This window comes from Anomalospiza imberbis, chromosome 22 (assembly GCF_031753505.1).
Source record: "Anomalospiza imberbis isolate Cuckoo-Finch-1a 21T00152 chromosome 22, ASM3175350v1, whole genome shotgun sequence".
NCBI lineage: Eukaryota > Metazoa > Chordata > Aves > Passeriformes > Viduidae > Anomalospiza > Anomalospiza imberbis.
In genome coordinates, this window is record NC_089702.1 from 3,796,698 (window position 1) to 3,820,731 (window position 24,034).

Consider the following 24,034-nt stretch of genomic DNA (forward strand, 5'->3'; position numbering starts at 1 on the left):
CACCTTCCACTGGATGTGGTTGCTCTAAGCCCCATTCAACCTGGCCTTGAACACTTCCAGGAATGGGGCATTGAGAATGGGTGGAGCAGGGCTGGAGCCGTGCAGGGCGGCAGTGGGAGATGAGTTGTGTCTCCAGCTGGACCCTGTGTCCCAGTCTGCTCCTTGGCTGTGCTGGCTGACTGGATTTGCTGCAGTATGGGAGCTGTGGGAGCTGAGCCTGGTACCTCTGCCCCTTTCTGTGGCAGTGGAGCAGTTCTGCATCCCATGGCCCAAGTGTGACAAACTACAGCAAAGCAGGACGTGTCTGGCGTGTGCAAACAGGCTGTGTGGGGCCGACAGGCAGAGCTGCTGTGCAGGGATTGTCCGTGCTCACGGCACAGCCCCATGCCGAGGCTCTGAGTCAGCCCTGGCTGTGCCTGGTGCCGACAGCTCCTGAATCCATCAGGAGTCAGAATGAAAATCCTGTCATGGCTGTGTCTGTATCTCTCCCAGCTGCTCAATCTGCCCTCGATGCCTGGTCTGGGCCCTTCCACTGCAGAAAACCCTCTGGACCTGCTGCCTGTCACTCGGCAGGGGCAAGTGCTTCCCAGTGGTTCTGAGGGTGATGGAGAGCAGAGCCGTTGCCCTGAGTTGCTCCCACCCTTCCTGGTCTTTGTGATCCCTGTTCCCATGTCAGGTTTGCTCCAGGCTGATGCCAAGGCCCCAGCTGAGGGCTGGGGCTTTTGGACCCCAGTGACCCCACAAGGTGGATGTTTATTTGATACATTCCCTGGCATGTGAGCACCGAGTGATGTCTGCCCAGGGCATCGACCCTGGCCAGGGAAATCCTCATGGGTGGAGAAGAGAGCCCATAGGAATGACCCAGGAACTGGCCAGGGCTGCAGCAGGGGGAAACCCATGGCATCTCCAAGATCCTGGAGAACCTCCCTGAGAGAATTCCCCAGCACCGGCCTGGAGGGACAGAGCTGAGCCCCTCCATCGCTCCCGCACTGGAGCCGGCAGGAGCGGCTGCGCGGGCTGAGCCAGGTCCCTGCCAGCTCACCTGTCCAGGTCTGTTCCTGCTCACCTGCACCAGCAGCACGGGCGGGCTCAGCCTGTGCTTGGAGCTCTCCTGGCACCTCGCGGAGAGCAGCGGTGTCACAGGAGGGAGGGAGGGTGGGGGCCCTGCCAGGGGAAGCAGGAGCTGAGCAGTGAGAGGGAGGGTGAACCCTTAAACGCAGTGGCTGTAACACACCCGGGGCCACGCCGGAGGTCACTGGGTTGACAGGACTCAGGATGTGCCCGTGGCCGGCCCTTGCTGTCCCTCTGAATGTGTCACACCACGTCCAGTGGTGTCCCGAGCGTCCCACAGCTGGGACCACTGCGAGCATCCCGCTGGCCCCGACTGTGGGGGAGCAGCGGCCAGTTCAACAACACCCCAGGGTCTGCAAATCTGGGATGTGAATGCCAGGAATAGCTGTGTAAAGAAAGGGAACGTAGGACTTGATCAGGGAATCCCCGCACTGCCTCTGGCCCCGTGACAGCCGGGCTCACCCTGCTGCTCTTTCCAGGAGCAGGTTAATCACCAGGGCTGACGCCTGTCAGCGCTGCCCGCAGTGATTAATGGGATCAAATATCCATCAAACATCCAGCTCATCCCGAATCCCCGTCCTGCAGCCACACAGAGGCTGCAGGAAGGATGTTGGAGGAGAAAAGCTGGTTTCTAGGAATGTCCCAACCCGGAGGGCATTGCTGAGCTGCGGGAGAAGCAGTAAAGCCGAATGCCAGGATGATTCCTTCCATTCTGCTGCACTTCCAGGTGGACTGGGGGTGGCACCTGAGAGCACAGGGTGCAATGGCCTTGCAGGACCCAACAAAGAGAGAGACCTGCAGTAAGCACAGGCTGGTCACTCACCAAGAGCCCCGGGGCCGCTGCTGCAGGACCCCCACAGAGTCTCACAACCACCCTGGGTCTCCGCATCTGCCTGCACACACGCAGGGGTACAAGGGAGCGTTTCCCCGTGAGATCCCCGGGACAGGCAGGGGCACCGCTGCTGGCTAGACCCTGCCCTCACCACCAGGACGTCTCCTTGTCGCAGGGCTGCTAGTGCCACTCGCTGCCAAGGAGCACAATGGTCCCCAGGAGCACCCCCAGATGCCTTCCAGTGAGCAGTGACAGCACAGGTGGCACAGGACACAGGCGGCTCTGGGCTCCTTCTGCTCCTCCAGCTGCCCCTGAACAGCCTCTGCCAGCTCCCCTGGCACGGCCCCTGGCACCGGGGCTGCGGTGCACGGAGCCCCCGCACAGCCCGGGGGGACAGACTGGGTTGTCTGCCAGGCGCTGGGTACGAGGAGACAGCAGCAGCTCGGAGCTGCCTGCCGAGCTGCTCCTGCAGGAGACCGGCATTGCCACCTCGTGGGGAGCCGGGACCAGCACGCAAAGACGGGCACAGGGGAGGAGGGCGCAGGGGCTCAGCCGCGGGACCCAGCCGAAGCCACTCATGACTGCAGGTGCCAGCTCTGAATCCTGCTCACAGCAAAAATGGGATGTGGACACTTCCCTGAGAGCTCTCAGCCCTCACCAGCGATGGGTTCAACTCTGGTGTCTGACACACACTCGCCTCTTTTGGCGTTCACCAAAGGCTCTGGGGGCCCAGAGGACACATTCAGGATGTGTTGTGTGGACTGTGCAGATCAGAAGTGACATTGATAAATCGACTCTCTGGGGTATCCCGGCTCAGCAGTAGGGCCAGTCTGCCCAGAGCTGACATCAGACTGAAGGTACTGATGGCTCTGCTCGAGTGTTTGGTGTTGAATATGAAGAGCAGCCCTTTGGCTGCAGTGAGGATTTGGAAATGCCTCCAGCAGAAAGACAGAGTGCAAACCTCTGAGTGCTTCTCCTGTCTGGCTACTCCACCGTGCGGCTGCTAGAGACAGCTCCTTCTCTGGGAGACGAGGAAACTCTGATCAGAAAAAGAGGAGAGAGAAGAACCATCTGCTTGTTTATGGTGGTCATGGAGCAAATTCATATTCTTATGAAAATTTCAGACAGTTCTCCAGCTGATCTGTCACACACAGAAGAGACAGATGCTTCAGAAGCACCAGAGACACAGAGACACACAAACACAGCAACGCAAACAATTCCCTCTGCCCGGTGCAAGAGAAATCATTTGCCTTTATCTTAAATAAAAACCCCCAAGAATGATGCAACATCTGACCCATGTGGCGTCTGCCAGAGCCGCAGATGGCAGCACAGCCAGCTGCCAATAGCCTGCCAAACCCACGTTGTGCTTCAGGGATGGCTCCGAAGCAGGGCAGGAACACCTACACAGGGAGCTGGGGCTGCAGGGAATCCAAGGGGAGTGAGGAGCTCCAGACACAGATCCTCAGCCCAGCAGGCCCAGGCCTCCCCGGGGTGACGTTCCTGCTCCATGTGCAGCTCTGACCCGCTCCCTGAGGAGAGCTCAGGCTCTGTCTGGATCTACGTGCCTTTTGACCCCATTAATTGTCAAGAGACTTACTGCTCCTCGTATCTGGAGTCTCGGGGTATTTTTAGCACCTGTGCCACATCTCCGAGCGGGATGTGATGTTCCTGTGGCAGCAGCCCGCATGCTGGCTGAGCCACGGCAGGGACACACCCTCCGGTTTGGGGGTTTATCCGCAGCAGCACTGGGAAAGCCATGGAATGGCCGTGTTTAGCAGCTCAGTCCTAACACTGCGAGCCAGGCTGCAGGACCTAAAATGAGGAGTGAGGAACAGGATTAAAGCTGGGATCACCAGCTCCCACTGACCCTGGTTCGGGCCCCTTTGGGCTCACTGCCCTCCTGAGCCGACTCCCAAGAACACCTGAGTCTCTCACTGCAGAAGGACAGGGACTGCCCCTTCCCCAGCACCATGACTGGGATGTGCTGATCCCCCAGGAGCCAGGGTGGGATGGGCCAGCGCTCAGGACTGACAGCAAAAGGAACTGAGCTCACCCCGCACAGGCTGAGCTTTGCCAAGGCCTGCCAGGCTGAGCAGTGCCAGGGGATTGATTTCACTCGTTTAAAGAGGAAAACCTTCCTTTCCCGTCACATTCTGGCGACACCTCCAGCGCTTCCCTTCGGCAGCAGAGCCCCAGGCCCGCTCCAGAAGTGAGCACCTCCCCGCCAGCAGCCTGGGGACTGCACCCTCCTCTCTGTCAGCACCTCTCTGCGTGCTGCAGGTGCCAGCGGGGGCCAGCCAGTGACAAACCCCGGGAACAAACCCACAGCCACAGCTCCAAGCGTTCCCCGCCTGCGGCTCCAGCACCAGGGGACCCGGGCTCGCGCCGTGCCCGCAGCACTGCGGCCACAGCGGGGTGACCAGGCTGTGCCAGGCTCAGCGAGGCCAACCCGGCCTGGGCCGGCCACCCTGGGCCGGGCACGGCCGTGTCACCCCAGGCTGGGCTGCGGGACCTCTGCGTGTTCCTGACACCGGGAGATGAAGCACTGGGCAGGCAGCACCCAGGGCCTCTCCGCACGTGTTGGTGGCCAGGGAAACACCTGCAGTGGCCACGGAAGCCCCAGATGGCTCTGGTAGCCCTGGGCTGCCGTGCTGGATGGATGTGATGGACGCAGGGCTGGGAATGGGCAAGCTGCCCCCGGCTCCTGCAGCCCTCCCAGGGAGGTGGTCACCTTGGCTGGACAATGAGTGGCCAGTGAGGGGGCCAGTAGGAAAGGGGATCAGTCTTTTGAGGGTCCCCAAGGAGATTTTAGGAAAATTGAGGAGGGGTTGGGGGATTCTGGGGCTCCCAGGGAAGTTCGGGGTCCCAGAGAGGTTTTGGGGGGCATTACAAAGGGTGTTTCACGGAGAGTTGGAGGGCCCCAAGAAAATTTGCGAGGGCTGGAGGGGATTTGGGAGCGCCGTGAGGGTTTCGGGGCGTACCGTGTTCTTTGGAGGGGAGCCCCAAGGGGAGCTGGAGGCGTTGGAGCGCTCGCGGGGACTACTCTGTGGTTCATGGGGGTATTTTGTGGGTCTCGGGGAGGACGGTAGGAGCCCCAGGAGGATTTTGAGGGTCCCGGGAGGATTTTGGGGCCCCCGGGGGTCTCCGGGGCGGCGGAGGCGGCTCTGAGGGGGAACGGGGGTCCCGGGGGTCCCGGGCCCGGCCCGGGCCCCGCACTGCGCACGCGCCGCCCCGCGCGCTGCCGGGCCCTCCTCCTGCGCATGCGCCCCGCTCCCCCCGCCAGCCGGGGCGCGGCCGCGTTCGCCCCATACGTCCTGACGCCCCCGCGCGGCGGCCAATCATCGCCCTCGTTCGCCGTGCGCGATGACGTCACGGAGGGGCGATATATAAGCGGTCGGCGACAGTCCCGCCCCCCTGACAGCGCCTCGAGCCGCCGCCGCGAGAGCATCCTCCGCCCAGAGCCGCTCCCGCCGCCAGAGCCGCCCCCGCCGCCGCCGCCGCCGCCGCCTCCGCCGAGGGAAGGGAAGCGTATCGTATGTCCGCTATCCAGAACCTCCAGCCCTTCGGTGAGGCCCTTTGTGCGGCGGGGCCGGGGGAGCGCGCGGGCCCCGCCCCGGCCCCGCCCCGTGGCGCAGTTGCTATTCCGGGCCCGGTTGCGTCAGCCGCGGGGGGGGGGGCGGGGGCGGGGCCCGAGCTTGACGGGCGGGTGCGGCAGCCAATGGGCTGGGGGCGGGGGCGGGAACTCTACGTGACGGGCGGGGGGGCGGGGCCGGGGTGTGACGAGCGGGCGCGGCGGCCAATGGGGGGGTGGTCTCGGCGTGATGGGCGGGCGAGGCGGCCAATGGGGCGTTGGCGGGGCGGGGCCTGACGGCGCTCCCCGCAGACCCCTTTGCGGATGCAAGTAAGGGTGATGACCTGCTCCCGGCCGGCACTGAGGACTACATCCATATAAGGATCCAGCAGCGCAACGGCAGGAAGACCCTCACCACAGTCCAGGGCATCGCGGATGACTACGATAAAAAGAAACTGGTGAAGGCCTTCAAGAAGGTGGGGCTTCGGGGGGGGCCTGCCACGCCCGGCAGGGATGTTTGTGGTGCTAAGGAAGTTTTTGTGTGTTTGCTGCAGAAATTTGCCTGCAATGGTACTGTAATTGAGCACCCCGAGTATGGAGAAGTGATTCAGTTGCAGGGTGACCAGCGCAAGAACATCTGCCAGTTCCTTGTGGAGGTAGGACGCCTTCAGCCTCGCTGAAATCAGCACGAGCTGGTTAAATCGCGGGTCCCTGGGTGTGGGCTGCGTTTGGATGTGCAGAAGCATCACTCCGTGCTGTGAATGCGTTTTGTCTTGCAGATTGGACTGGCTAAGGACGACCAGCTGAAAGTCCACGGGTTTTAAGTGCCTGTGGTCCACTGGAGCTTTATGCAAGAAGATATCCTTACCATGAAATTCCCACCTGTCCCTTGCCATAAGTTTAAAACCAGCCGGTTTGTGTAATGTAACGATCTTGGGTCCACTGCCGAGTCTGGACTGTTGTAATTGGTGATGTAATAAACTGACACGAGCCCATGCTATCTCGTCTGGCTGTCCCTCATTTCCCAGAGGTAGCGCGGGCGCTGGCACCATCCAGCCTGAAGCCAAAAGTTCCAGCTGTTCCCAGCTAAGCCCAGGGACTCGGCCTGTCCTGATGATTCCTCAGCCCAGCTGTGCTTCCGTCCTGGCAGGGGGGAGTCGTGTCCTGCCTGGTGGCACCAGGACACGGCGCCGTCCCTCTGGGCAGTGCTGGCTCCCAGAGGCAGAGGGATTTGGGGAAGCCTGGCTTGGAAGGAGTGACAGAAGAGTGGCCTGGAGGCACAATGGCTGCAGCTCAGGTGCCAGTACCTGCGAGCCCTGAGGTACCAGGTACGTGGAGGAGCTGTCACCGGGGCTGGATGTTGGACTAACGTGAGCATCCCTGGAGCTGGAGCTGCAGAGCCTTGTGGCTGCTGTCTCTCAGCCTGTGCAGTAACATGGCTTTGGTGTCATTTCTGATGTTTTATTGTAATGTATTTAAAGTTACTGAAATAAAACCGGTTTTCAGAAGCCCGTGCGTGGTGGGTTCCATTGCTCCCAGGGACCAGAGCACCTTCTCCTCTCGCCAGCAGTGCTGCAGCCTCGGTGCTCAGGGGCCTGGGGGGTTCCCTTGCCCTGGGGGTTGCCCCACACTCTGGCCCGCTGCAGGAAGAGGAAGTTCCCTTGCTGCTGTCTGCTGCTCCTGCTGGGAGCCGAGGGAAGGCCGAGGAGAGGAGTGGGTGGCTGCTGAGTCATTCCCTGCCTGTCTCCTGTGCTCGCTGTGTTCTCTCAGTCCCGTGGGCAGGGTCAGCACTTCTGCTTCCCAGAAATTGCTCTGGGGAGGAGGAGGAGGTGCTGCCACCCGGGTCAGGCTCTGCCACAGGTCCTGGGCTGAGAGCTGTCTTTATTTTCTGAGCTCAAGCTCAACAAGCAAGAATGACATCTCAGTAGACAGCACCGGCTGAGGGCAGCAATGGTTCTGGGGGCTGGCAGGTGCCTCTGGCGCAGGAGCGGTGCGAGGTGCACTGAAATGCCCAAGAGTGCACAGGGAATCCTGGGGTCCTCTCCCATTGCCCCCAGCCCATCTGTCCTGCAGCACGGAGGGCAGGGGTGTCCTGGGCTGCTGCTCCCACGCTGGTCACCTGCTCCTGCTCCTGGCAGCCCCCCAGAGCAGGTCCTGGCTCTTCACCCACAGCCACAATGACCCCCATCTCCCATGTGCTGCTCACGAGCACTGAGTTCACTGCTGCTTTCCTGGGAGACTTTGCTCTTGGAAACCAAATTGCTGCAATTATGCAAAACAGCTGTGCGTGCACAGAGGGTGACCTCCATTCCTGCCCATCCCTTGGAGTGACCTCCAGCCCTGCCTGTGCCTGGAGGTGACCTCCAGCCCTGCCCGTGCCTGGAAGTGACCTCCAGCCCTGCCCATGCCATGGAGTGATCTCCAGCCTTGTCCATCCCTTGGAGTGACCTCCAGCCCTGCCCATCCCTTGGAGTGACCTCCAGCCTTGTCCATCCCTTGGAGTGACCTCCAGCCCTGCCCATCCCTTGGAGTGACCTCCAGCCTTGTCCATCCCTTGGAGTGACCTCCAGCCCTGCCCATCCCTTGGAGTGACCTCCAGCCCTGCCTGTGCCTGGAGGTGACCTCCAGCCCTGCCTGTGCCTGGAGGTGACCTCCAGCCCTGCCTGTGCCTGGAGGTGACCTCCAGCCCTGCCCGTGCCTGGAAGTGACCTCCAGCCCTGCCCATGCCATGGAGTGATCTCCAGCCCTGGCCATCCCTTGGAGTGACCTCCAGCCCTGCCCATGCCATGGAGTGACCTCCAGCCTTGTCCATCCCTTGGAGTGACCTCCAGCCCTGCCCATCCCTTGGAGTGACCTCCAGCCCTGGCCATCCCTTGGAGTGACCTCCAGCCCTGCCTGTGCCTGGAAGTGACCTCCAGCCCTGCCCATCCCTTGGAGTGACTTCCAGCCCTGCCCATCCCTTGGAGTGACTTCCAGCCCTGCCCATGCCATGGAGTGACCTCCAGCCCTGGCCATCCCTTGGAGTGACCTCCAGCCCTGCCCGTACCTCGGGGAGCTGGTGCTGGCAGACACCTGACCAGCCCTGCATGTTGAGAGCAGGTGCTGACAGCACCAAGGCCAGCATTCACTCCAGGGTGTGTGTTTGTGCCCACTGCCTGACACAACCCAATCTCTGCTGCTGCTGCACCAAGAATTCCTGTGCCCCTCGCGTGTCCGAGCAGGTCCAGCCCGGATTTCTCCCCGGTGGACTTGCCAGGCTGCCGACAGATTTGGCCACTGCCAGGACAGCTACCCCCAGGCAGGTAGGGGAGGGGGGAGCTTGGTCCATCCTCCAGCTCAGCCTTGGAGAAGGGTCCAGCCTGAATGCCCACAGGCTGGTAACAAACCTACGTCAGGGTGATGCCAAGCCCGTGGCCCTGGAGGGAGTGGTCGCCGTGTCCCCATCACCCTGACGGCTCATTTGGTCCAGATTGAGCCATTAAAAGCCAGAAATTGGAAAACAATTTGTTTGTTCCTTGTGCAACGTGCTCGGTGGAGCGAGCGATCGATGGCCGCGGGGTGCTGGGCGCCGCTGCCTCCCGGCCATCCAAAGCCCATTTGTTTTGGGGGTGTTTGAGGAGCAGCGACACGGCTCATTAGGGACACCGGGACACGGGAAAGTGACGTGCCCCAGCCCAGGATGTCTCTCACAGCGTTAATTGAGGGAGGGAGACAAATGGTCTCTACAAATACACTGATGGGGGGTCAATACAGGCAGCAGGAGCCATCCATATCCAGTGGTGGGGTGGGTGGAAACAGGCAAGGATCTTCGGGGGGCTCTGAGAGTGAGTGGGGCCCTCTCCTGCCACAGCACCCCAAAGCTTCTCGAGGTGCAGGGAGAGATCCAGAGCTGCAGAATGGGCTGCTCTAGGGCTGTGTCCTGGTGAGGGGCCTCACACACACTCACAGACACAGCCCCCAAGTCTGCACAGCCCCAGCCCTGGCACAACACACGTAATAAACAGGCACACACCTGGGTGTCAGGGTGTGGGGACACACCTGTGTGTGTGTGTGTGTGTACAGACAGACAGACACACACGTGAGAATGCACGAATGGGCACGCACATCCTTCTGTGTGCACATATATACATGTGCTTGTGTGTTTATATATGCACATATATTGCTATTTATAAATGTGCATATGTATGTATAAATGTGTACACGTTTAGATATATGTGTACAAATATACATATATATATATATATATTTATACATAATCCCAGAATAATCTCGGTTAGGGAAGACCTCCAAAACCAAAAATCATGGAGTCCAACATGTCTGTGTATACATATATATATGTATATATGTATATATGTATATGTATATGTATATATATGTATGTATGTATGTATGTATATGTGTGTATATATATATATATGTATATATATATGTATATATATGTGTATATATATATATATGTGTATATATATATGTGTGTGTATATATATATGTATATATATGTATATATGTGTGTGTATGTATATGTATATGTATATGTATGTGTGTGTATGTATGTGTATATATATATAAAAAGATATATATAAAGATATATATATGTATGTGTGTATGTATATACACACATGTATAAACATACATATAAACATATGTATATTTATGTAAGCATTCATATCTATTTATACATATACACGTGTTTCTATACATACATACATATGTATATGTGCATGCATGCGTGGATACATATATAGAGATATGTCATGGTGTTCCTTATGCATCCACCCCACTGCACACACCCTCCATCAGTCCATGATGTGCAATTTCCTCATGTAGTCATCATCCATATAAACACACACATGTGCACACGTGTGTCCATGCCTATAGCTGTGAGTCTGTGTACGTATGGATACCTGAACGTATTTACATAGATGCATCAGCTATGTTATCTATTAGAAATGTACACATCATATATATATATATATATAAATGTATTTTATACTGTATAAAATCTTATGTATTATATGGTATTATTTCTATATGTATTTATATCAATATATATATATATACACACACACCATTGCAGTGTACTGTATTATACTGTGTAGTTGCTATTATATAATAACGCATGAGCATGTCCAGCTGCACACAGAGCTCTGCTGCTCTGTACAAATGTGCAGCCGAGGCACAGTGCCCTGGTAGCTGCACTGGGGGGATTTGTGTTCATGCGTGTCCATGTACAGCCAGCCATGAACATACCCTGGGCATGTGTATGGACACGGGTGCCTGTGTGTGTGGATATGTGGAGCTGGCTGTCGAGCTGTGTGGCTGTGAGCACGCACAGATGCCCGAGGGCCCCCCCGGGGGTGGGTGGATGGGTGTGGAGCCGCCCTGGGGTGTGGCAGCCCCGGCAGGGCCTTTAAAAGCAGGACTGAGCTGGGGTGATCTTGGAGAGAGACACCCCCTGAGACCCACCCGGACCAGCCACTGGGACACCCACCAGAGACACCCTGCTGAGCCTCAGAACCCACAGGTGAGTCTCACAGGGCTCTGCCACTGTCTGCAGGTGACTTGGGGACCAGCTGGGAGAGAGAGAGAGATGGAGAAAACCTCAGGAGCAGAAGGGAGGGACAAAGCAACTCAGAGACCCACTAAGAGGAACGGAGGGGATCTGGGGGGCCTGGCCATGCCCTGGGGAGGAGAACCCAGCTCCCCAGCTGTTTGAGTTCAAGGAGGAGCTGGATGATGCTCTTAGCTACCTGCTTTAGTTTTCAGCATCCTTGCAAGGAGCCAGGAGTGGGACTTGATCCTTACGGATCCTGCCTTGACTCTGATTCTAGGGGAATTGGGGACCAGCCAGGAGAGAGGGATGGAGGAGACTTGGGGAGAAGGTGAAAGGGATGGAGGGGACTTGGGGACACAAAGGGAGGGACAGAGGAGACTGTGAACTGTCCCTGGGCTGGGGCTGAGTGCCCAGGCCACCCTCACCACAGGCTGAGCATGTCCCAGTTTGGGGGCCGCAGCTGCCCCACTTCCCCACCCCGTTCAGTCTCCCCACAGCCATGAAGGTGCCGCTGTGCCTCGGGCTCGTCCTCGCCCTCGCCGTGGCCACCTGCCTGTGCCGGCCAGCAGCAGAGGCACCAGCTGCCATGGGGGACCCCCACCAGCACCCCCCCAGCCTGGTCCGGCGGGACTGGCCCGAGTACCTGTCCCAGGAGCAGCAGCACCTCTTGTCCCAGTTCCTGCCCCACGTCCTCACAGGTACTGGGAGCTCAGGGTGGCCAGCACTCGGGGGCACAGCCTGGCCCCCGTGCCAGCTCTAACTGCTGCCTTTGCCCTGGCAGAGCTGAACAAGCACAAGGCCTTTGTGCACGAGGATGAGGGGATGGAGGCTTTGCACGACCACTACTACCCCGACTGGATGGACTTCGGCCGCCGCAGTGCTGAGGACGAGGCTGGTGCTGCGTAGCTGCTGGGCTGGACTGGCCAGGCAGAGCACTGCCGCACTCAGTGCGAGCCCTTCCCCTCAATAAAACTCTGGCACTACGGCCTGGCTGTGCTGGGGAGAGCCTGGGAGGACGGGCAGAGGGGATGTGCCCCCAGCCCCAGAGGGACGCACAGGGCAGAGACCGAACTGCACGGCAGCGAACGTGGCAGCAGACACAGCACACAGCAGCTGCTCTGTGACTTCACATTTATTTGCCAGGGCATAGGGCACAGCTTGGAGGGAGGGATACAGCTGGGGGGGAGCAACAGATGCACCCCCAGAAACGTCCCAAGCTGTGGGTGCTGCTACTATTGCTATTCAGTGAGCAGGAAAAGAGCTAAACCACCATTCCCTTTAAAAGCCAGGCCAGTCCAGGTGCTGGCCAGGGGCCCAGCCCAGGGTGCAGGGGTCTCTCCCTGGCCCCAGCAGCTTGCCCCAGGACACACCCGAGCTCAGACTGGGCGTCGCCCTTCACTGCAGCATCTGGACAGCCCCAAATGGGCCAAGCTGCCCCTCGCTCTGCAGACAGGCTCAGCAGAAAGCAGGAACAGTTTTTATTGCCAGAAACTGGCTCCTGTGAAGGGTCCAGGCTCCCCCAGCAGGGAGAGGGGTCAGCCAGCACCCCCTGTACCCCCCATACATGGGGAGCAGTGGTGGGTTCTGTCCTTGCAGCCAGGGCAAAGCCCCCCATGCTGGTGCCAGGAGTGCTGATGGAGCTGGGGCAGCACCAGGAGCTGAGGCTGAAGCTTGTCCTGTCTCCATTTCCCCATGGATGGGTGAGGAAGAGGACATGTCGCACCCTGAGCCTGGGGGCTCTGCAGCAGTGTCACTTCTGGGTGCCCCAGGCCCCTCTGGGCTCTGGCCGGGCACAGGACGCCTCCCCTTGGGCCACCACCTTGTCCAGACCCAGGCGCTGCAGCTTCTCCACCAGGTTCCAGCTGAAGGTGCTGCTCCTGGCTGGGGGTCCATCCTGATCCCTGGACACAGGGGAGGGCTGTGGTTCAGGATGCTGAGGGTCCTGGGAGTGGAGGGAGGGGGCCCACCATGATCCAGTCCCTGGTGCCAAGTGGGAATCTCGCCCCAGCAAGAGCCTGAAGAGTCCCAGGGGGGTGCTCGGGGGTCCAGGGCCAAGCGCCAGTGTGGGGGGAGTCTGTTCTGGTGAGGGGCTGCTGAGGCTCAGCCCCTCAAAGGACCCACAAGAAGGCACGACGGCATGATACAGACTGGAGGAGAAGAGAGAGCAGAAGTGGGGATCAGCTGGGGGCCCTGTCCTGGGGGAAGCTGCTGAAGGGGCCAGGCAGGGCTGCAGGCAGAGCAGGACCCCCTTCTTCACCTAAAGAGCCTTGGGCTGTAGGAGACCCCTGTGCTGCGCCCCAAAGCTCACAGAGGAGTGCTGGGGGCTGCTCCTCAGCAGCCAGGAGAGACTGGGACACAGTCACTGCTCCACAAGCTATTTCCAGACACCAGGGTTTTGTCTAACAGTGAACTCCAGCTCACACCAACCCCCAACGAGCCTTAGGGGGGCTCATTAGGGCTAATCACCGGTGCCTATTAATGAAGGGACAGCCCAGCACCCGGCTGCGAAAAGTTCCTGGCTGCTGCCCAAGTGTGGAGGGAGGAAAGCTGTGTCGGTTCCCCAGAGTGCCAGGAGCACTCGCTGCTCCGTGCCCGGGGTGCTGCTCCCCTGGGCGAGCCCACCCGAGGAAAGCTCTCCATCCATCGGGGTGCCGCAGTGCAGAGGAAGGGGGGCTGGTCCCAATCTCCTTCGGGGTGCCAGCCCCGGGCACAAAGACACCCCAGCAGCCAGATTTGGGGATATTTCTAGTGCTGGCACCTCTCAGAGCATCGGGGGCTGCAGGTGCCCCCCGGCCTGCCCCTTCCTCGAGCTGCAGGGAGCCAGGCGGGGCGGGGGGGAGGAGGAGAGAGCTCGGGGGGCGCGGCGGGGCCGGGGCTGGTGCAGGCAGCGCAGGCGGCGGGGGCCACGCGCCTTACCTGGGTGTCACCGTGGTGATCGCAGTGGTGGGGTGGAGGATGTGGCAGGTGGTGATGGTGAAGGTAGACGGGGTCTGGGGGAGGTTGTTAACAGAGAGGAACACTGGAAGGGACAGGAGACAAGGGGTCAGGGCACAGGTGGAGGGCACGGCAGAGGGCAGGCAGGACAGCCAAAGCTGGGCTGGAAGCTCCTTGCATGGGGCACAGCTCCAGCAGCAACTGCGTCTGGTCCCTGCTCAGAGGGGGCAGCCAGCACAGAAAGATGCCGTTTGTCCCAAACCGGCCCCTTCCAGGCAGCCGGGGGGCAGCAGGGGCTCGCCAGGGCGATGGCGAGGGCTCATCCCGCCGGGGCAGCTGCCCCAGAATGGCCCTTGCGCAGCTGCAGGCGGAGCATCCCCGTGGGGACAGCTGTGTGGCAGGGACAGGCTGCTGCAAGAGGGGAGAGCACGGGGGGAGGCGAGGGCCAGCTGAGACAGAAGGGTAGGGGCACCCCGGGGGCTGTGTCCCCTCCGTCCCCTCACCCCCCGCTCACCCCTGGGGCGCTCCTTGGTTTTGGCAGGTGTTGAGGTAGGGAGCAGCTGGAAGGAGCTGGCGTCCACATCGTCCTCCTCCAGGTCATTGAGGCTGTAGACCTCCTCCAGGTCGATGTCCAGCTGCCTGAAGTCTTTGGTGAGCACCCCGGGACGGGGCACCAGGATGCCACCCAGGTTGGGCTGTGCCAGCTGCTGCCAGTGGTGGAGTGTCACAGAGCCTGGGGGGACACGGCCGGGGGGAACTCAGGTGGGGGTGCTGGACCCTCAGAGCACCTGCAGCTCCGCACCCCCTCTGCCCCTCACCTTCCAGCGGCTTCACAATCTGCAGTTTGTCGGGTAAGTAGGTGAGGGAGCCCAGGGAGAAGCCGGAGCCAGCGGTGAGCTCCGAGCCCCCCGAGCAGTTGGTCCCAGTGGAGACGACGCTGCCCTCGGGGGTGAGGAAGCCACTGGAGCTCGCCCCATCTCTCAGCCGCCAGAGCTTGCGTTCCCGCTCGGCCTCGAAGAAGGAGCGCTCCTCGGAGACGTGGCTCTGCTGCCGCAGCGACAGCCGCTGCACCGCCGCCTCCAGGTCCTGCCGGCCCGGGGCTGCCCGGGACTCCTCGCCGGCCCCCTCGGCCCTGCTGGCGGGCACAGCGTTAGGGCTGCAGTCCTACCCTGCGCCTCAGGCTGTGCTGGGCCCCAGCCAGACCCTCTCTGCTCCAGGCTGCTTCCAGCAGCTCAGCAGCACCCCAGCTCCTGTGCAGAAGCAGCCGCCGTCCCACCTGGCCCCGTTCCCCCCCACCCCAGCACTCACTGGGCACCCTCCGAGCCGGAGCAGTTGGTGTGGGGGGTGCTGGCCCCCCCAGAGTGGGCAGTGGACAACTGCTTGGAGCCTGGAACATGGTGGGGAGACTCAGAGCAGGACTTGGCTTTGGCTGCCTGGTTCACGGCCTTCACCGTCTCAAAGACGCGCTGGTAGCTCCTGTGGGCAGGAAGCAGCTCAGGGTGAGCCGGACCCCTGTCCCACGGCACAGCACGAGCCACCGATGACAGCACTCACTTGTAGTCTGAGGAGGAGCTGTCTGTCCTCTTCCTCATCATCCCCTTGATCTCAGCCGCCAGCGAGTCCTGGGGACCGGGGTACGCAGTGTCAGTACTGGGGGGACAGCAGGGTCCCCCCCTGCCGCCCGGCCCCCGCGCTCACCACGGGCAGGAGACTGGCCGCGCTGTAGCGGCTCACGGTGCTGTTGGGCAGGCTGCGGCTCCGCAGGCTCTTCACCTCCTCCCGGGCCTCCTGCAGCATCCCGCCGCACTCCGCGTACTTCTCCTGCAGATCCCGCAGCTGCGAGGACGCGGGCACAGCTGGAGCACGGCCCCGGGGCAGCGGGGCAGGACCCCCAACCAGGCCGGGCTCCCACGGCTTCCCCCGGGCTCACCTCCATCCGGAGCTGCTGCTGCACCTCCTTGGCCGCGCTCAGGTGCTGCTGGAGCTCCTCCACCTCGGAGCCGTACTGCGGGCAGGAGCGGCCGGGTCAGGGCGCTGTGCCCGCACCCCCCTCCCCCCGGCATGGGCAGGGGACCCTCACCGTGCGACACTTCTGCTGCAGGTCCGCCACCTGCGCCAGGAGCTGGGTGATCTCCTCCTGCTGCCGCGCCGCGTCCTCCGCCCTGTGCGCCAGCTCCTCCGACAGGTGAACGACCTGCTGGCTCGCTTCGGCTGCGGGAGGGCCGGGGTCTGTCACCGCCGGGGCACGGTCCCCGGCCCCAGCCCACGCAGCTGGGCAGTGCCCGCTGGGCAGTGCCTGCAGACCCCCGAGCCCTACGTACAAAACTGCTCCACACAGTCAATCATCAGCTGCTGCTCCTGGTCCTCGTACTGACAGGTCTCAGTGGCGATGTTGGTGGCCTGGGGGAGAGGGTTGGATGGGCTGAGTGTGACAGGCAGGACCTCCTGTCTCCCTGAGGGGGCAGCTCGGGTCCCCCCATAGAGAGCAGGGCATAGGTGGGCACCGAGGGGCATCTGCCGGCTGGCTCTGCTCACCTCCATACGGAGCTTCTGGTTCTCCTCCTCCAGGCACTTGAGTTTCTGCTGCAAGGTGTCGTACTGGAAGTACTGCTGCAAGGACAGCGAGGACTCGTGCCTGCGCAGCCTGGGGACAGCAGGGATGGCCTGAGCACCCGCAGTGCAGGCAGGGTGGGGCTGCCCACTCAGACCCCTGCCCGCTCCCCCGGCTCCCAGGCATCTGCAGGGACCAAGCTCTGTGGGGTTGGACCCACGGCCACCAAGGGAGAGAAGGGTCGTGGCCAGTGCTACCCTAGGAATGGCTCCTGCCCAACCCACAGGAGCAGTTCTGCTCCAGGTGAGTGGCAGCACAGGGACCCCCACTCACGGTGTGGACGTGGTGGTGGTGGGCTCGCTCTCCTCCGTCGTGGTGGTGTAGAAGTGGAGAAGGTCATCCCGCATGGAGACCTCATGGCGCAGCTGCGCAATCTGGAGAGACAAAGTGCTTCGGGACACGGCCGAGGGGACCACAGCTGCCTCCAGAGGGGCACACAGGGGGCCAAGGCCCAGACCTGTGCCCAGGAGCCATTACCTCCTCTTTGGCCAATTCCAGCTGCTCCTCCAGGAGCTCATTGCGCTCAGTCAGGCTCCGGTTCTGCTTCAGCAGGGACTGCCCAATACGTGCTGCTAACTCCAGGTCACGCTCTTTCTGCAAGGGGCAGGTCTGCCTCAGCTGGGATTCATCCCTTCCCCAGTCCTCACCCCTGTGTCCCCAGGGTCCCACCAGCCCTCACACAGGTGGGATCTCCAACATACCTCATCCAGCAGGTTGGTGACAGCGTCAATATCGTGGTAGGTCTTCGTGATCCTGACCACCCGCTCAGCACACAGGACTGGGGGAGAGGGCCAGAAGGTGAACCCCCACACTGTGGGAGCACTGACTCAGGGGCTCAGCACTGTCCCCCCAAGGCTGCCCCAGGGTGTTCTCCAAAAAGGACCTTTAGTCTGCTGGGTGGCACCTCACGCAGTGCCAGGCAGAGGCAGGCAGGGATCCCCACAGCTGGGACAGCATCATGGGAAATGGGGGGCTCACACCTCACCCCTAACCCTGCCCCCACCTTGGGGTGGCAAGAAAAATGCTGGGCCCCCTTGCTGACCCCACGACCTCAGCACAGGCACAGCGCCAGCCCCACTGCAGGACTCACAGACAGAAAGGGGAAACAGGGAAGGGCAGCAGCGGAGACGGGATCGGAGGTGACATCTCCAGCAGAAAGCAGGCTGGAGCTCCAGTATAAATAGCTGTGGGTGGCACCGTGCCGAGCCGGGCTCACAGGCGGCGTCCCCTCCAATCTGTCCCCAGCCCCCTCCCCCAGATCCCCCCCTGCCCTAATTTCTCTCTGGGGGAGGGGATGCTGCAGCCCGCGCCCACCCGATGCCCCTGCAGCTGCACAACACAACCCGCACAGCAACAGGGGCAGCTGCGGACAGGACGCCGGGGGAACGGACAGCTGCCCCCCACGGCAGCACCACCGCGTCAGGCCGGGCCCCAGCGACAGCTCTGCCTCCCCCCGCTGCTCCCTGGGTCTCTGGCAGGGAGAGGAGGTGCAAGCAGGGAGACGTCGGTCCCCCCGGTGCGGATCCTGCCAACTGCGGCCGCAGGCGCTGCCAGGCAGCGCCGGGCACGCACCCAGACGGCGGCGCTGGAGCCGTGCGGCCGGAGGGAGCCGGGAGCAGGCGCAAAGCCCCGAGCCCTGCCCGCGCCCCAGACCCTGCTTACAGCCCGGGACCCGCCTGTACCCCACACCCTGCCCACAGCACACAGCATTCACGATGCCCTTTCTGATGCTCTGCTGCCCCGAGGGTTTGTGCCTCGGTTTCCCCTGGCAGAGCAGCGCTGGCTGCGCTCAGGGCCCCCACCCGCGTCCCCAGTCACAGCCACCCCGCAGTCGTGCAGAGGAAGTGGGTTAACGGGGAAGCTCAGCCACACAAATCCCATTAGGCCTCCCCAGCTGGGGTTGTGTAATGGTGAGTGTGTTGTCATGGCAATGCCCCCACTCGCCACCCCGGTCCCGTCCAGTCCTCACTGCCCCGGCTGCTCCCCATGCCCCAGAGGGCACGTACCCCAAATGCGGCCATGGGGAGAAGGGCCAGCCCCAGCCTCATCCCCCTCTCTGCGCCCCGACAGGACCCGCTCCCCGCGGGGGTCCCCAACTGCACCTCGTCAGGCCTCTGAGCCATTAATTGGAAATAATTAGAGCATGAGCATCGTTACGGTTGGAGCGAGCGGCTGGCCCTGGGAGACGGGGGCTGCAGCGCTGGCGAACATGTAAACATCCATCCACGGGCCCGATCCGGGGGGGTGCGGCAGGGAGGACCCCATTCCCACGGCAGGAGGGACGCCCTTCCCCACGGGCACACGCAGACCTGGCAGGGCCCCTCTCCCCGTCCCTCCGTCCTCTCCCCGCCACTCCCGGCGTGGGGACAGGTCTCCTTAGGGTCGGGGTGAGCCAGGGGGTCCCCAAGGGACCGGGCGGCGGCAACCCCGGGCCAGGGGGCGGCGAGGGAGACCGGGATGGAGAGAACGCACAGGTGGGGAGCAGACGGCGCCTCTCGAGGGAAGACCCCGGCCCTGACCACTCCGGACCGGCCCCGGAGAGACCCCGGCCCCGGAGAGACCCCGGCCCCCGCCGCTCCCCGTGGGGAGCCCTGCTCTGCTGCGGCCGTATCCCCTTCCCCATCCCCGGGGCGGGACCACCCGCGCCGCCCTCACCTTCCTCCAGCTCCCGGGCGATGGGGTCCGCGCCGCCGCCGCGCTCCGCGTTCCCGTTCAACTCATCGTAGGCGGCGGGGCTGCTCCAGATCTCCATCGCGCCGAGCCCACCGCAGCCGCCCAGCCCGCTGTGCCCACCCAGCCGTGCCCAGCCCAGCCCCGCCACGCTGAGCGGAGCCGCTGCGGCCGCTCCCGCCCCTATTTATAGGATCGCCCGGTCCCCGCGCACCTGCCCGGCGCATCCCCCGGCGGCGGGGCCAGGGCCAGGACCGGGACGGGGGCGGGGCCGGACGGGAGCAGAACGGGGGCGATGCGGGGGTCGGGGGTGCCCATTCCGTTTTCCCGGGTCACTCCAGGGACACGATCCCCATCAGGTACCCTAGGACTGGGCTCCTTGTTGGGGAACCCACCAGGACAACCCTGCTCAGCCTTGGGGACTGGTGCAGGTGTCCCACCTCTTGTCTCAACCCATAGCCTGGGAAGCCCGGGCACATCACACACCCACGGGTGGTGATTACTGCTGAGGGACACTGCGGGTCCCTGAGCAGCAGCTCGGCAGTGTTGATGCTGTGGGTCACGCACAGACAGCGGCTTCTGCCCCTTGGGAAGGACAGGGAGAGATTTTGGGCCCTTCGCACAAAGCCATGACCGTGCAGGGCTGGGGTCCCTATGAGGGTCAGGGTACATTTTTCTGGCCAGCCCTGCTCTGCCACCCCAGGGTTGGACCCCCCATCATCATCCACATCACAAACCCTGCACCTGCAGCACCCATTGCAGTGCTGGGACCTGCCAGGTCCCTGATCAGGAAAGGGGCCTTTCCATCCCACTCCAACCTCTCCATTCACCACCCCAGCCCCACTCAGGATGCCCCACACTCCCTGGCTGGCACCCTCTCATCCCCACAACCACCCTGGTGCAGAAGCAGCACAGAAGCAGTAAAACTGAATAAATCATGGCGTGCTGAATTATGGAGGAGCTGGCAGGCACGTAGCACAGGCCACGTGGGTGTGATGCCAACGTGCTCTGTCCTTGTCACCTGCCCCAATGCCCGTCCTTGTTAGCACCCAAATAATCAGTGAATGGATGCAGCTGAAGCTGCCCCTCAGCATCGCACACCTTTGCCTGCTTGACTCCTACCCATTGGGATCCTGACCCCAGCTACATCCTGCCATAACCACCAGTCCCCTCTGGAGTGAGGACTGGAGCAGGTGCCCTCAGTCCCAGCCTCTCCCCGCTCCTGGAGCTGGAGTTTCCCTTGGTAAGGTCTGGGATGACACAGCCACCAACTGGGTACCCATCCTCCAGGGACCCCAAGGACTCGAGCATGCGTCTCAGCATGGACAGGCGGGAGCTGCTTCTTCCTAATCCCCTGCCCCAGGATTTGCTCCTCTGGGCAGGTTCCCTGTGCCTGCACAAGCAGATTACAGGGGGCTATTTCTGACGGCAGCTTAAAGGTTTGAGTAAAGGAATGACGCCATGGGCCCCTTCCAGCACGTGCCAGCAGCACTGGAGGCCTGGGTATCTGTGACCTGCAGGAGTCTGGGACTGAGAACCACTGGCCCCATGGAGCAAGATTGGGCTGCTGGGGCCCTATGGTGCTGCATGCTCCCTACCCCATGGCACAGTGACAGGGTTTAGGGCTCAATCCCTTGTACTGCCACTGCAGGGGGCAGTGCTGATGGTCACCACCTGCTGAACGGAGAGGGGAGCAGCCAGAAGGGGAAGGCTGCAAGCAGAGGCAAGGCATGGTGAGGATTTACCCCAGCCCAGCCTGGCGTGAGCAGGTGCGTGGAGGCCTCAGCCCCATCTGTCTCCCACTGCCCCACATCCATCCCCCAGCCCCTTGCTCTAATCCTGTCCCTGCCACGCGCAGGCCAGAGGCACAAACAAAGCAGAGATAATCCGTCTGTGCCCCCTGCTGAACCCCGACCTCGTGCCAGGAATGGGCCACGTCACAGTGCCATGGGCATTGCCCCTGCCTGGCCATGGGGGCTGCAGGGATCTCCCCCTGGGATCCCCACAGCTCTGGAGGCTTCGCTGGCAGCAGGGGCCCTGAGCTCTGCACCAGGTTGTCAAGTCTGGGGGAGCAGCAGCCCTGGGATTCGCTGGCACATCTTGCCAAGCCCACCAGTGTCCCAGCCCTGTGAGCCACGGCACAGCACAGGGGAGCAGGGACATGCAGGGGGTCCCGGGAAATGATGGGGGCTCTCTCCCAGCATCCGGCTTGGCTCAGCAGAAGCTGCTCCCAGAATTAGCCTGGGATGTTCTGGGTGAGGAAATCCAGCCCATCAATCCCATTAGCAGTGATTAGTGCCCAGGCTGTCCTCGCTGTCCCGACCCCACACAGACACTGGGCCTGTGCCCACCACCCTCACCAACCCCACTGCCCACGGGCACTCACGGAAATACTGCAGGGTCTCCTCTATCTGCTGGGGGGTGAGGGGGGCCACGGGCTGCGGGGGGCCACTGGGGGCTCTCAGCCAGTCGCCGTGGTCATAGCCGAACACGCTGTCAGCCCGCAGCGTGTAGCGGGGCAGCTGCTCGCCCAGCAGGCTGACGATCTCCACCTCGGGGACATCCTCGCTGCACAGCTCTGGGGACAGAGGGACACGGTGTCAGCCCAGGGTGGGGGGCATATGCAGGGAGTGGGCTGCACAGGGGGTCTGTGCAGGGGAGTACATCCTCTCAGCCCACTCTGTCCCCTGGGGGTTTGGGGCTGGTGCCACCAGCTGGCTCTGTCCCCAGAGCCCCTACTGTAGGGATTGGGGGGTCCCCCGCATGGTGGAACTCAGGGACCCTTCCCCAGCTCTGTCCTGCTCCCCCCGCATCGCCCCACTGTCAGAGTCCTGCTGCCATCTCCTGGCCACGCTCTGCCCGGCCGAGCGGCGCTGGGGACAGCGGGCGTGGGATGCAGCGTGGGGTGAAGGATGCCGGGACAATGGTTCATCTCCGGCCACAGAACGGTGACAGGATGAAGGAACAGCCCAAAGGAGACCCAGCTCCTCACCCCCCTCACCTCAGTTCCCCCAAGGGGCCCGCTGGCACCCTCAGCTCTACCCACCGGTGATGGTCGCGGCATCGCGGCGTGTGCCCGTGTCTGACCGGTGGGACACTGGGCTGATGTGGGGACAGGCAGTGACAGGTGAGTCCGGGCTGGGCTGGAGGTGGCAGACGGGTTGGCTCTGGCTGGGGAGGGTCTCTCGTGGGACCGGGGTGTCCAGTTTGGCTGGTGTTATGTGGGGGCCTGGCTGCCATGAGGAGAGTCCGCCCTGGCTCCCTGGAGCGGCGCTGGCGGGCAGCAGAGTCCCTTCTCCGGCCCCTGCGTGGGGGGAAGGAGCTGTTCAGGTGATGCTCGAGGGACCAGCGACACATCCTGAACCCCCACATCCCCCAGAATCCTGCCACAGGACAAACACCTTCCTGGAGGCAACATCTGCCAGACCGGGGCCCGGACGGCATAGCCAGGGCTCAGATGTTCCTGCTCCTTGCCGATGGCACAGGAGAGCTGTGGGAACAGACTCCAGCTCAGCTCCACCCCTGAATATGGGGCAGGTTTGGCAGAGGCAAGGGGTCAGCGTACCTGCTCTGTGGTGGCTGCTACGTGACGCGGGGGGCTCAGCACCAAAGCAGCGCCAGGGCCGGGCAGGACAGGACCGGACAGGACAGGACAGGACCCTGCCCCCCACAGGGTCCCTGCTGGGTCGCTGCCTGTGGAGCGAACAGGGAGGAGCTGTCGAGTTGCCCGGCAGTGGGCAGACACGGCAGCGGTGCCAGGGAGAGCCCTGGGGAGCTCCACCTCGAAGAGCAAAGTCCACCTGTGAACCTCCACCCTGTCGGCACCAGGATGCAGAGCAGGGACCTGCCGTGCCGTGCAGGGCAGGGCTGGGCAGCATCTGCAGCTGCCTCATCCCAATCATAAACACATCATGAGACGAGCCATAAATCCAGCATATCCCTGCTCTCTGGCCACCTCCAATGGCCTTGCCACTGCTGGCACTGCTGCCCCTGTGCCCTGCAGGGCAGGAGCCTCTGCACGAGTCCCTTGCCACATGTCCAGCCCTGCTCCTACCTCCACCATTGTGGGGCTGTGGCACAAGCAGCCTCTCGTTCCCGGCTCATGCCAGGGCACGACTGCCTTCTCTCCTGGCACATGCTCAGGGTTGCTGCCACATGCGCAGCACCCAGACCAGGCCACCCTGCTCGCCCCTGACACACAGACAGCACAAGGCAACATGCAGATCCCAAAGCACACCCACAGCCTTCCCCAGTCCTGGCACTGGGACCACCAGACCTCGGGGCCCAATCCTGCACCGTGCTGCCCAGAAAGCAGCTCCCCAGCCCCAAGCCCTCAGACCCTCTTCTCCCCAGGGAAGGACAGGGACCCACCGTGCCGAGGTGCCGCGCTGCCGCTGGCTCCGGGGAGGGAGCCCGGCCGGTGAGTCAGCTCAGCCGGGACTGCCAGAGCCCTGCGTCTGCTTTTGGCCCAGCTCCTGCACGTACATTTACTCTCCCCGGGGAAGCCTTGTTCAGACACGTGCCGAGCAGCTCCCATCGCCCGCTGCTCCCACCGCCCCCCGCTCCCATTGACCCCGGACCCCACTGTCCCCGCTCCACCAGCGTTTGATGAGCCGGGGACCTGCCCCGGGAGCTGGGCGAGGGCAGGACGGTGGTCCCGGGCAGCGATGGGACACGGGCCAGGAGGAGCAAGGTCCTGGCTCGGACCTCCCCAGGAGCCTGTGCAGACTCGCGCCCGCTGCTCCCTGCCCTGCCCGATGCCGTCCTGCACCTCCTGCCCGGGCACCTCCC

At 62.5% G+C, this 24,034-nt stretch overlaps 4 protein-coding genes across 6 annotated transcripts; 2 read left to right on the top strand and 2 right to left on the bottom strand.

The window, feature by feature from the left end:
- Positions 1 to 5,306: 5,306 nt before the first annotated feature.
- On the top strand, positions 5,307 to 6,474 carry EIF1 (eukaryotic translation initiation factor 1). Its single transcript, XM_068212310.1, has 4 exons — positions 5,307 to 5,469; positions 5,787 to 5,950; positions 6,029 to 6,130; positions 6,254 to 6,474. The coding sequence occupies exons 1-4, from the start codon at positions 5,439 to 5,441 to the stop codon at positions 6,296 to 6,298; spliced, it is 342 nt and encodes a 113-aa protein (XP_068068411.1). The 5' UTR covers positions 5,307 to 5,438; the 3' UTR covers positions 6,299 to 6,474.
- A 3,616-nt stretch (positions 6,475 to 10,090) lies between these two features.
- Positions 10,091 to 12,070, top strand: LOC137486807 (gastrin/cholecystokinin-like peptide). Its single transcript, XM_068212311.1, has 2 exons — positions 10,091 to 11,726; positions 11,810 to 12,070. The coding sequence occupies exons 1-2, from the start codon at positions 11,528 to 11,530 to the stop codon at positions 11,932 to 11,934; spliced, it is 324 nt and encodes a 107-aa protein (XP_068068412.1). The 5' UTR covers positions 10,091 to 11,527; the 3' UTR covers positions 11,935 to 12,070.
- A 72-nt stretch (positions 12,071 to 12,142) lies between these two features.
- HAP1 (huntingtin associated protein 1) lies at positions 12,143 to 19,451 on the bottom strand. Of its 3 annotated transcripts, none has more exons than XM_068212309.1 (15): positions 19,229 to 19,451; positions 17,275 to 17,351; positions 17,051 to 17,167; positions 16,847 to 16,947; positions 16,498 to 16,606; positions 16,284 to 16,362; positions 16,043 to 16,173; positions 15,893 to 15,967; positions 15,664 to 15,798; positions 15,517 to 15,584; positions 15,271 to 15,438; positions 14,781 to 15,097; positions 14,477 to 14,695; positions 13,945 to 14,047; positions 12,143 to 13,175 (listed from the first exon to the last, which is right to left on the bottom strand). In XM_068212309.1, exons 1-15 carry the CDS (start codon positions 19,323 to 19,325, stop codon positions 12,779 to 12,781), a joined length of 2,193 nt encoding a protein of 730 aa, XP_068068410.1. In that variant the 5' UTR covers positions 19,326 to 19,451; the 3' UTR covers positions 12,143 to 12,778. The 3 variants fall into 3 exon arrangements, with proteins under 3 accessions (XP_068068410.1, XP_068068408.1, XP_068068409.1); XM_068212307.1 differs by having other exon boundaries at positions 15,661 to 15,798; positions 19,229 to 19,450; XM_068212308.1 differs by having other exon boundaries at positions 14,781 to 15,094; positions 15,661 to 15,798; positions 19,229 to 19,448.
- A 1,742-nt stretch (positions 19,452 to 21,193) lies between these two features.
- LOC137487087 (uncharacterized) lies at positions 21,194 to 23,780 on the bottom strand. Its single transcript, XM_068212726.1, has 3 exons — positions 23,729 to 23,780; positions 22,290 to 22,565; positions 21,194 to 21,821 (listed from the first exon to the last, which is right to left on the bottom strand). Exons 1-3 carry the CDS (start codon positions 23,778 to 23,780, stop codon positions 21,526 to 21,528), a joined length of 624 nt encoding a protein of 207 aa, XP_068068827.1. The 3' UTR covers positions 21,194 to 21,525.
- Between the last annotated feature and the right edge of the window lie 254 nt (positions 23,781 to 24,034).

Coding starts and splice junctions, on each gene's coding strand:
- EIF1 (XM_068212310.1), top strand. CDS start 5,439: ATGTCCGCTATCCAGAACCTCCAGCCCTTCG. Junction 5,470..5,786: donor CCAGAACCTCCAGCCCTTCG/GTGAGGCCCTTT, acceptor CGCTCCCCGCAG/ACCCCTTTGCGGATGCAAGT. Junction 5,951..6,028: donor TGGTGAAGGCCTTCAAGAAG/GTGGGGCTTCGG, acceptor TGTTTGCTGCAG/AAATTTGCCTGCAATGGTAC.
- LOC137486807 (XM_068212311.1), top strand. CDS start 11,528: ATGAAGGTGCCGCTGTGCCTCGGGCTCGTCCTCGCCCTCGCCGTGGCC. Junction 11,727..11,809: donor CCTGCCCCACGTCCTCACAG/GTACTGGGAGCT, acceptor TTGCCCTGGCAG/AGCTGAACAAGCACAAGGCC.
- HAP1 (XM_068212307.1), bottom strand. CDS start 19,325: ATGGAGATCTGGAGCAGCCCCGCCGCCTACGATGAGTTGAACGGGAAC. Junction 15,799..15,892: donor AGCAGCAGCTCCGGATGGAG/GTGAGCCCGGGG, acceptor GCGTCCTCGCAG/CTGCGGGATCTGCAGGAGAA. Junction 15,585..15,660: donor CGGCCAGTCTCCTGCCCGTG/GTGAGCGCGGGG, acceptor CCCGGTCCCCAG/GACTCGCTGGCGGCTGAGAT.
- LOC137487087 (XM_068212726.1), bottom strand. CDS start 23,780: ATGGGAGCTGCTCGGCACGTGTCTGAACAAGGCTTCCCCGGGGAGAGT. Junction 22,566..23,728: donor CTTCCCCGGGGAGAGTAAAT/GTACGTGCAGGA, acceptor TCACCTGAACAG/CTCCTTCCCCCCACGCAGGG. Junction 21,822..22,289: donor CGATGCCGCGACCATCACCG/GTGGGTAGAGCT, acceptor CTCTGTCCCCAG/AGCTGTGCAGCGAGGATGTC.